The 11,686-nt window shown below is 33.6% G+C and overlaps 3 protein-coding genes across 3 annotated transcripts; 2 read left to right on the forward strand and 1 right to left on the reverse strand.

Annotated features, from left to right (window-relative positions):
* The first annotated feature begins 3,543 nt into the window (after positions 1-3,543).
* Positions 3,544-8,592, forward strand: LOC122582778 (oleoyl-acyl carrier protein thioesterase, chloroplastic-like). Its single transcript, XM_043755213.1, has 7 exons — positions 3,544-4,108; positions 4,800-4,933; positions 5,039-5,152; positions 5,584-5,679; positions 6,412-6,499; positions 6,582-6,650; positions 8,102-8,592. Exons 1-7 carry the CDS (start codon positions 3,758-3,760, stop codon positions 8,366-8,368), a joined length of 1,119 nt encoding a protein of 372 aa, XP_043611148.1. The 5' UTR covers positions 3,544-3,757; the 3' UTR covers positions 8,369-8,592.
* A 186-nt stretch (positions 8,593-8,778) lies between these two features.
* Positions 8,779-9,279, reverse strand: LOC122583082 (glycine-rich protein 23-like). Its single transcript, XM_043755521.1, has one exon. It carries the CDS (start codon positions 9,277-9,279, stop codon positions 8,779-8,781), a length of 501 nt encoding a protein of 166 aa, XP_043611456.1.
* Positions 9,280-10,313: 1,034 nt separating this feature from the next.
* LOC122583083 lies at positions 10,314-10,961 on the forward strand. Its single transcript, XM_043755522.1, has one exon. The coding sequence runs from the start codon at positions 10,314-10,316 to the stop codon at positions 10,959-10,961; it is 648 nt and encodes a 215-aa protein (XP_043611457.1).
* Positions 10,962-11,686: the final 725 nt, after the last annotated feature.

Here is an 11,686-nt window from a genome sequence, read left to right on the forward strand (position 1 = left end):
ACGGTTCGATTTGGGTTGGTTTCGGTTTAGTTTTGATTTTTTTATAGTTTTCGCTTTACATCAACTGATTTTCTTATAACAAATTCATTGATTCCAATTTGCTATCAAAATTCTCCTTTTAGGAAGATCACTTAAATCTTGTTGGATATTCAGGTTCAAGCGGTACTATATCTGACTATCTGTGTTTGTTTAGTACTATGATTTCACATGTTCTGGTTTATAAAATGTTTCCAGCTTTGTACTTGTTGGTTGTCAACATTGTTGACTATCAATAAAAGCTCACCAAGTTTTTCACTGAAGAGCTAGGAAGGTTTTAAGCAAATATTTGAGAGCTACATGTCTGATGCATCCAAGGTATAAACATTTTAAGCAAAATGTTTGAATAATATAAATAAGTTTACTAAACATAGATGATAAATATAAATATATATAGATATAAATATAAATATAAAAAAAATACAAAATAAATTAAAATATAGGGGTTTTGGTTTGGCTTGGTTTTTCAGTCTGTTTTCACATATGAAACAAAAACCCAAACCGATCCGTTCGGTTTTAGAAAGCTAGTTTTCAGTTTTTTTGGTTCATTTCTTTTTTTTTTTTTTGTTGGTTTTTGGTTTTTCAGTTTGGTTTTTTATTTGCCCCTAATAATTACTCATCCCTTGGACATGCATTTAATGTATTTATTTTGATAATTGCAAAGTTCAATTCTTACTTAAACTAAAAATCTTTGAACTCAAACACAATTAATCGAACCCAAATTTACCACCCTCTGCCACTTCGGTATTTTTTGTCTTTGGTTTGCAAATCAGTACGTTAATTATATCGCGAACTGGATCGCTAAACCAAAAACGAAATTCGCGGGGTCTATAGTAAATCCGGTTACTATAGTCTGGACTAGGGGACACACTTATCCCATTTATCCTCTACCATTTGTTGGGGTGGGGGTGGGATATTTTATTTTTTTTTAAAGTAAATTTTATTCAAAAACTCGCCAACTCATAAAAAAGAGTGGCCACAATATACATCTGGTTAATTACAAATATACATTAAAAGAAATCCAATCTTGCCAACTAACCGAAAGATTATACTTATTCTTGTGTCATAAGAAACTCGTGGTCTTAATATCCTGAACAATCTTCTCCACCCTAATCGGCTTGCCTTCAGATTTCTTCTCATTCATCGCTTTCCATAAACACCAACATGTAACAAATACCATAACTTTAAACACTTTCCTTGTCCTTCTGCCTGGTCCCACATGCTTGTAAATATCAAAGATGTCACTCGGGCTTTATCGGAAATTATGAAATGGAGTTTTCTAACTTTTGGGCTTCGGTCAATATGAGCCTAGGAAATTGGTACATTTAGGCTTTTAGCCATCGCCCATTCGAAGTTTTAATGTTTTATAAGTTTGGTAAAATACTACGATGGAATGAAAATAAGAAGAAAAACAGGGAAAAAAAAAAAAAAAACTTCATTTTGTTTGGTCAGATAATGAAACTGAAAATGTGGAAATAATTTTTATTCTTTCTATTCTCTTTGAGATTGGAAAAATCTAATAATTTATGATGATATTATATGTGTTAATTTTATATATTAATTAATCTTTTATATTTTTTTAATATATATTCAAATTGTAACAAATGATGAAATATTCTCTTTTTAAATACCTATTATCTTTCCTATTATTTTCGTTTTGCGTTACATTTTTTTTCTATGTTTTTTCCTACCAAAAAACATCATTCCTTAAGAGATGTGTTGGAAATAGTGACAGTCATATCTATTCCGTTCACCTAGTTTTTCTATTACCTATATCTTGAAACATTTTTATAAAAAAGATGTAAAATGAAAAAAGAAAGGAGAATGATAGTTCAGGAAAGAATAAAAAGAAAAAGGTTATGGAAAGTAAGTAAAGAGAATGTGAGCATTTCCCACATCCTAATGCATTATAGTAAGGTAATATATTACCTCCATCAAAATGTATTTAGAAAATTAGAAGTTCTAGGTTACATTCTTATTCGTGTAGTTTAGAGATAACAACGAAATAAAGTGTCATTAAAAACAAAATGTACGGTATGTCACTACATTTTCCATTTAAAGTAGTGTTGGAATATTGTCTTTATAAAATAATTAATTTAAAACTCTTATATTTTTAAAGGTTTGTATTGAAATTTTATTTAAAAAAAAATATATTTACTTTTATATTTTGATATCATTAACACAAAATTATTATATTATTATAGTTAACTTGATAACCTGATATATTCATATCGTTCATATATGAATAGATTAAGTTATATTTTAGCATTATTGTTCACATGTGAATAAATGATAGGTACTATCACCATGTGATTATGTAGGTTTACAGATGAAGGGTGCAGGTTATAAGTTGCAAACTTGTCAACGATAAGTAGTGAACTATATTTTGTAATTCTTGTGTGAAAATGATGATATGAATTTTATGTGGTGTGCAATTTAGGTACCAAGATGATACGTGAAACCAGATGATTACTATCTATTTATTTTTTTTATATGAATGGATCTCATATGAATATTACTCTCTCAGGCCTACTACAAGTGTCTAATTTTCAAAATCTTTTTTGTGCAACTCCGATCTTAAATATATGTGTTTGCGTTATATGATAATTTTCAAAAGTTATATGAATTGATTGAGTTTTATATGTGCTTCCATTGACATGATAATTCTATATGATGAGACAGAGGAAGTAATACAGACCTTAAATATATGTGTTTGCGTTATATGATACTTTTCAAAAGTTATATGAATTGATTGAGTTTTATATGTGCTTCCATTGACATGATAATTCTATATGATGAGACAGAGGAAGTAATACATTATTATTATTATTATTATTATTATTATTATTATTATTATTATTATTATTCTATACTATATATATTATATAAAAAGTAACATTTTATTTTTGGAAGTGTTAAAAAATATGTAATATTTTCACTTAGCATCTCTTAAAATATTTTCATCCACACTACCCTCTTAACATTAATGATTAAATTATACTGTCAATTCTTTATTTTTTAAGATATCTTCATTTACATCAACTATTTACACTACTCGACGCTTCACCTACCACTAACACTTGCCCCACCATAACATCATCGCCGCCACGACCACCCAGGTTGAAAGTTACATGGGAGGAAATGTCTAAACTACCCTCTACCAAAAAACTCTTTCCTTTTTATTTGGAGTCATTCACACATATATAATTATTTCTCAATATCTCTATCTTTGTTTTTTAATTGCACCTTGTTAATGGTATTCGATGTAATGCGTGAAATAATAGAGGTGTTTTAAAACCGTCGAAAAGTTACTTTCGTAACTTGGCAACTTTGCTAGTTATTACTCGAATTTTCTAATTTATTGAAGCTAGTAGTATTGGTGTAATCTATTCTAAATAAATAAATAAAGGAATAAAATATAAATATTTCTGACAAGATTTAAGAAGATACTGGGTCATGGTGATGACTTGATGTAGTTTTGTTTGCAGATCCAAGTCATCAATTCAATCCAAAAAAAAAAAAACAGACAAACAAAAACACACTTGTTCTGAGAGGTTCATGGCAAAAACGTGAATAACTACAATTCGAGTGTCACTTTACTCTAAGCAACATCTACCTCGGTCCCATCGAACACCTCTCCTCCCAACCTATACATACATATACATATATACATACACTTGGTACTTCATTTGGTCATCAAGAATCAAATAAAAAAAAAACCATGTTATCAAGAATCATTTCAACAGCAGCCACAACATACAATGTCCATAACAACCTTGTACATACTCGGCCCAGTATTGATTCGGGCTCAATTCGAAGAAATGGATATTATATGTGTAACCCACAAAAAGTTGGCCCTGTAATGATGTACAAAACCGGTTTACAGACGAATAACGTTGCGGTCGGGTTAATTAAGGAAACCGAAAAGGACAAGAAGAGTTTGGCAGATAAGTTGAGGTTAGGAAGTTTGACAGAAGATGGATTGTCATATAAAGAAAGATTTATTATAAGGTGTTATGAAGTTGGGATTAATAAAACTGCTACCGTTGAAACTATTGCTAATTTGTTACAGGTTTGCTTTTTGATAATTTTTTATTATTATTTTTTTTTGCATTAGTTATAATTTTGGATTTTATAGGTGTTCTGTTTTGGGTATGATAGATGATTTAGACAATGCATGTGCTTTTGTTGTGTGAGAGTAGTTTTGGGTCTTAAATTTTGCCAATAATATCGGTTTTGTCTTTTATTGTCTGGGTAAAGTGTCTTTCTAGATTTTTTTTGGAATGTGTGAATTAGTCGTGAATATCGGGAGATTTAGCATATGTTGTCTTTCTAGATGAATATAGTCTGTATAGATTAAGCATTATCGTTGTTTGTTATATATGTTGAATGAATGAATGTCTGTTAAAGATAAACGTTAAACGATTAGTATAGTACGCGTGCTTTCGTTAGGATTGAAGCAAGTATATAGAACTTATTTAGGAGGTCTACATTTCCACATTTTTTTAACTTTTATATTTTTAGCCTATATGTTCATTATGGGACTAAATGTCTAAATGTACAACCTCTTTGGTTGATGGATCACCTTGAATACCGCGAAGCAAAAGGCTCTTTGGTCTGCGTTTTTCACTCTTAAGTTTTTAGGGATAATTTATGGTAACTAGATTAGTTTTGAACAATGCTTTGGTATCGATTATATGTTAATGTGTAGTGTTTGGAGAGTATATCGGTGATGTTGATGGTGCATTTTGAACATATTGTAGGAGGTTGGAGGTAATCATGCTCAGAGTGTTGGATTTTCGACGGATGGATTTGCAACTACGACAACTATGAGAAAGTTGCATCTCATTTGGGTGACTTCAAGAATGCATATTGAAATTTACAGATATCCTGCTTGGTAATATTGCGGATTGTTGACGTAATAGAATAAACTCATTATTGACATAGCTTATTGTATTTGATATGTTATATTATATCTATATGTTGCTGTGATGTGTCATAGGAGTGATGTGGTTGAAATTGAGACCTGGTGTCAAAGTGAAGGAAGAATCGGGACTAGACGTGACTGGATTATTAAAGACCATGCCAATGGTGAGGTCATTGGAAGGGCTACAAGGTATGTCTTAATTACTTGAGTTGTGTAATATAAGAGTTCTTTATCTACTTTTACTGCATTTTGCACACCTCTAAACAATTTCTATGCTTTGTCATTGTTGTTTGATCTAGTAATTTTCATAAAATATCCATTTCGCCTTGCTCACAATATGGGTAAGGGTTATGAAAGTGACTTGGCTGGTGAAAGTTGAAAAGGGAACCATCTTGAATGCTTCAAGGGTATGAATATGTTGTTTGCAGTTATGGATGGGTTTGACTTGAGACTTTGCCTAACATGCACTAGGTCATGCTGTTTAGCCACGCCATGTCTCTTTGCTGGCAATTAAATGGAAATATAATGTCCCAGACTCCCAGATTGACTTTATATATTGGGCAGCAAAATGATCTACATAGAACTAAAAAGGTAAATGACCATTTCCATCTTGAATGCAGCAAGTGGGTGATGATGAACTCGGATACTAGAAGACTCCAGAAAGTCAATGATGATATCAGAGACGAATATCTGATCTTTTGTCCCAAAACACCGAGGTAGGTTCTCGTGTTTGCTAAATATATCTTTCTGCTTGATATTAATGAGTTTGATGAACTCATGACATATCATTACCCTCTGTTATAATTGCAAAAGTTATATAACCCAACCATTTTTCCTAATCGACTAAATTAAAGGTGGCAATTTGACCCCTTAACTTATTAAATAGGCAGAATTCTGTTATAGTGTTATGTTTTATCCGTAACAGTTCAAATAACTTTTTACCAAAAATGAGAAACGAGAGAAATGGGTCAAATAGGTCGAACGGGTCAAACATCACCTATTGTGTAGTTGAATTGTTTGTATATCAACTTGACCAGTTTCGATTTGTATACAACAAATACATGTTACAACCTGAGCCCATTTTGATACATTACCCACCCTGCCCGACATTTAGGTTTCTAGTGTAATCACACACACACACACACACAGACCTTTTATGCATTTCTGACTAGCACCATGAGATTGTAGTGAAAGAAACTTACTTAGGGATGTATGTCGACATTGCACTGGATAATTATTGATCTCTTAAAATGGTAGTCGTAATGCACTGTGAACTTCTGATTAAAATCACATTTATTTCGTGAATAAACTTAAGGACATTTTTGAGGTGATTAGTTAATATTCCATTGTTTCATATAATTGTATCCTTGTTAACAAGATTTTCTACTTACAATGCTGTTAAAACTCTGCCATGATTGCTTAATCCTTAATTGTGTTCTGGCTTCCAGATTAGCATTTCCTGAAGAGAACAATAGCAGCCTGAAAAAAATAACCAAACTGGAAGATCCTGCCGAGTATTCCACCCTTGGACTTGTGGTAAGGCCAACCTTCATTCATAACATAATCACTATTATCTTGTTACAAGTATTAAGTATTGAACAATTTTCGAAATATATAGCCAAGAAGAGCTGATCTCGATATGAACAAGCATGTTAACAATGTTACCTACATCGGATGGGTTCTCGAGGTTAGTAAATATTGTTAATGATTATTTCATTTGTATAAGGTTGTGTTATATATATATATATATATATATATATATATATATATATGATGTTTCTGAAGGTTAGTATAACTCATTTCTCATGTTCCTTTCATGCGAATATATATGCATATCACATTATCACCATTTTGTGGCGGCACACCTATATGTAGCCATGTATGTAGATAGCTTTTTCATGAATGCTTGTATTGTGTGTGTGTTTGTGTGAACTTTATGGTGGGTAGTTTGACCAGGAAGTCGTAAGAAAAACTATTGTTAACAATTGCTACCTATTTTAACAGGGTTGATTCGGGCTATGTTGTATTTAGAACACATAAATTGTGGGTAACGTATGAGTTAGCTTATTTGATCAATGTGTCACTGTCTCCATATGTTTTGATCTTATTTGATGCTTTTTGACTTTTTGTCATCTGAATTATAATACTTCCTCTATCACATTAGAATTCCCACATTTGATCTCTAATAAATACAAAATAAATTTAGTATATACTAATAATAAACTTCTTTTATTCTACTATGGATATCGACTTGGATCCTTAAAGAAAAGGAAATATGGCAGTTTTTGTTTGACCTCCCAAAAGGAAAACGCCACACCCTTTTAGATGAGGACCAAATTATGTGTTTTCCAGCATCGAGGTATTCATTTTACACAAATACTATTTTGGGTCAACCTAACCCATTCCGACCTGTACCTAAAATTATTCATTTTGGCCCATAATGCAAAGATCTCTATTCACCCATTTTGGATCCCTAATATAAACCATCAGGTCAACATGTTTTCACCTCCTAATATAATGATTTTGTTCTAATGGTTTTTGCATTCTCCATGATACTTCCTCTGCCCATTATAATAGTAACATTTGATTTCTAAAGAACCAAAACAAACAATATAGATTATGTGAGATAAGAAAACATCACTTTTTTTCAACGATGGGTAAGAGAAAGATGATTTCGCCTTGAAAATTCATTTGATATCTCAGAAGGGGTAGTGTTGCACGTCACGACAATGTCATGTGTTTTATGTTGTTAAATTAGCTATTAGTTTTAGGGGTGGCAATTTCATTTCAACCCATATACTCATGAATGAGTTGATTGATTCACGTTATGTGCTATCTCTAATGAGTCAAACGAGCCAAAAATCGCCCGAAGGGTATTTTTAATGCAAACTACATCACAGGTTATTTTCTCCCATAAAATTAAATTTATTATTGTGATTGCATGATTTTTGTAATCATATCTGACATGCTACGATAAAATAAATTCTTCGACATAGGATGTTTCAGGCAAACACAACCCGACTCAACTGCACTAAAAGTTTACCCCTTTAGATTCCTCAACCAACCTGTTCGCCCTGCCAGTTATGCCATCTCCCATTCTTACAAAGATGCTGATATGTGTTTTTTTTTTTTTGACAGAGCATCCCACAAGAAGTCATCGACACTCATGAACTACAAACTATTACCTTAGACTATAGGCGTGAATGCCAGCATGATGACATAGTCGATTCTCTTACAAGTTCAGAATCACTCATCTCAAAACTTGAAGGAAGCAACGGATCTGCTGCTTCCAAAATAGATGGAGAAAATATGAGCCAATTTTTGCATTTACTTAGATCATCGGGCGATAATCTTGAACTAAACAGGGGTCGCACCGAGTGGAGAAAAAAACCAGCAAAAAGATGAGCACACCACATCTCGTATTGGTTTATCTACCCCTTTTGTGTCACTGTATTGTGCATGTAAGCATGTCTTTTTTTTTGTTTAGTATTTACTTCATCGATTTCATCCCATTTACTTTAGCTATTTGTTTACCTTCTAGAATGGACTAGACATCCGAATTCTCAAACCGGACAAGTGCAACTCGTTTTTTCTCTTTCTGTGTTGTGTATGTAGAAATCAGTTATCTATAGAGTAATGTTTTAGGTGGAACAATATATCATGCCACATACACATAATTAGAGATTTTCCAGAGGGAACAGGTAAGATATATAATGTTTCTCTGTTATTGAAATAGATATAGATATACACTAAGCGATCAAGAGCAAATCATAGTAGAGCATAAAATCGAACAAATTCGTTGGAACGTGATAAAATCATGGACTTTTTGACTCTTCTTTTCTGTGCGAATGGGGTTTACCAGCATAACTTTGTGCAACACCGGAAATCCCACTAGGACTGCTGACAAAGCCACCACGACCACCAAAAAAGCGGCCAGGAAACCCACCACGACCACCAAAGAAGCCGCCGGGAAAGCCACCAGGACCACCAAGAAAAGGGCCAGGAAAGCCACCAGGACCACCAAGAAAAGGACCAAGAATGCCACCAAGCCCTCCAAGCCAACCTATTCCAGGGAATCCGAGTACCCCTCCTGGAAATGGAAATGGAAACGGAAACGGAAACGGAAATGGAAACGGGAATGGAAATCCAAGGTGGTGGTGGTGGTGGTGAAGATGAGCTAGTTTATCACTGCTGACAGTAGTTGACCCATCAGACTTGTCAAACTTAGTTGTTCGGCCAAAAACCGGGTTTGTAATACTCAAAATAGCTACAAGAACAGTAGCAAGCAAGAACAAGCGTGGGTAATCTCTCCTCATTGATATATAGATTAAAACCATTAAAATATAAAAGACTGCTTTCCTTAACAGTTGATGCCTTACACAATTTATAATTCAGTTTGAAAGAACAGGTGTTTGAATTCACCTTCATGTTTACCCATAATAGACACCAATTAATAAGTACATCTGTATCAAAACTATACTTTGATTAGAAGATGTCATTAATGATGACCATGCTAAGTCTTTCCACACGAAACATCCTAATTACTGAACAATTCCCAGTTGGGAAAACCTAATGATCCGATACGATGAAAAACAATGCCAGGTTTAATTAGAAAACAAATTAAATAATGAAAATAAATGTACTAGTTTTTTATCTTGCGTTTGTTATGGACGTACGTATAGGGTTAGAATTTCTGACTTAAGTTTTAACGGGTCAAGTTAAAATTATATAACATTTCAACTCGTCAGCCCACAAAACGCATGCAGACATGCTTTAATGAAAGCGAAGAAATATATATACAACCAGGTGCAAAAGCTTGAAGGTATTTCGATATTTCCTTCAAATTGTCTGTGTCCGCCGGACTTTAACCGGATGATATCAATTACCAAACCCATAGGAGCACCGGCTATCAGGTTGTCATCAATGTCTAGGATCTGGAGAGTTACTATCAAACTACCTTTTTCTCGGGAATGTTTTGTAGGGGAGCATGCACAACTTTTATTAGGCTGGTGCTTATAGCCACGTCTCCCGTCATCCTTATAGCCACGTCTCCCGTCATCCGACGCACAGCCATGGAGAGACGCTATAAGCACGGCTGCGTCCTATGTGTTCCTCCCAAATTTAGACGTGCGGCATTGGTCGAATGTGGGCCTGATTGAACACAAAGCCGTTGCAAAATTTAAAAAAAAAAAAAAAATTCAAACTTGAAGCAACTAACGGCTAGTTGTTCATTTTTTTATTTTTTTATTTTTTATTTTCCATTTACACAACCATTTCAAAATACAACAATCTAAAACATACCCTTTCTTATTTACTTTCAAAGCAATTCAATCACACACTACTACTAAAAATGTCTGGTTCATCATCATCCTCTAGTGACGATTTCAAATCAAACGATTACGAAGTAATCAATAATCATGTTACGCAAATGAATGTTGTTTTCAATCCCCAAGCCATAAGCGCGTGTCTTAACGTTATCTTTGACGAAGAAGAAAACCAAAGCCAAGAAGCGTCAAGTTATTCAAGACCCAAGTTTACTAGAAGGGTGATCCGGCGAGATCACGTGGCTGCCGCAAAGCTTTTATACGATCATTACTTTGCGCTAGAACCAACCTACCCACCTGACATGTTTCGTAGAAGGTTTCGAATGAGAAAGGAAATGTTTCTGCGCATAGTGCAAGACATAAACTCCTTTGAAAGCATTGAACCGCTACCGAAACACTTTCAGTTCTTCCACAAAAGCCCGACAGATGCTAGTGGTCGTCCCGGTTTCAACATTTTCCAGAAATGTACTTCTGCCATACGCCAGTTAGCGTATAGCTTTAAGGCTGATGCTTTAGATGAGTACTTGCAAATGGCTCAAGATACGGGCTACCAGTGTTTAAACGCTTTCTGCAAGTGTGTTATACACCTCTATCGTGACGAGTATTTGAGAAGGCCAACAGAAGCTGATATCGAGCGGTTGACTGCTAAACATGCTGAGGTTCATGGGTTTTAGCAACATGATTATTACAATGACAATAGGCTTATTATTAGGAAATAATTACTTTAATATATTGTTAATTACTGCTAGTCTATACTATATTAATAAATTAACTATCTTCCCCTATTTTCAACTCTCTACTTTTAAGATACCTAAAATACCCTTAATTTTCAACACATTCTTGACACACACTAAATCTACCCAATATGATCTCAAAATATTTACACCTTATCCAAAATATCGATCTTTTTTATTATTTAATTTAAATATTTATACCTAATATTTCTATAATATTTTTAATAAAGTTATTTACAAAAGATATATCTCTTAACCATAAAATAACTACACTACCATTTACGTAAATTACTTTTAGATTAATAACCATATCGTTACCCCCACCGCCACTAGCACCACCTATTGCCCCCACCGCCGCCGCATTGCGCGGGTACCCATCTTGTATAATATAATGATACGTTTTACAGTGACCAATTAAATAAAATCAAGAACAGAAACCCCAAAGATGACGTCAATTTTTTAAGATTTAAGAGGTGATCTATGTTGAACTTTTGATTGAAATGAGCACAGTACGCGTTTTCGGTAGAATTTTTTAACCACCTATTTGGATGAATACATTCCTCCTTAAAATTTTAGTGTTGTAGTGTGTAGAGGGGTATTTTGGGAACCATAAATATGATTAAAGAGACATTTTGGGAACCATAAATATGCTGAATGGGGCATTT

The sequence above is a fragment of the Erigeron canadensis genome, chromosome 9 (genome assembly GCF_010389155.1).
Source record: "Erigeron canadensis isolate Cc75 chromosome 9, C_canadensis_v1, whole genome shotgun sequence".
NCBI classification, from domain to species: Eukaryota; Viridiplantae; Streptophyta; class Magnoliopsida; order Asterales; family Asteraceae; genus Erigeron; species Erigeron canadensis.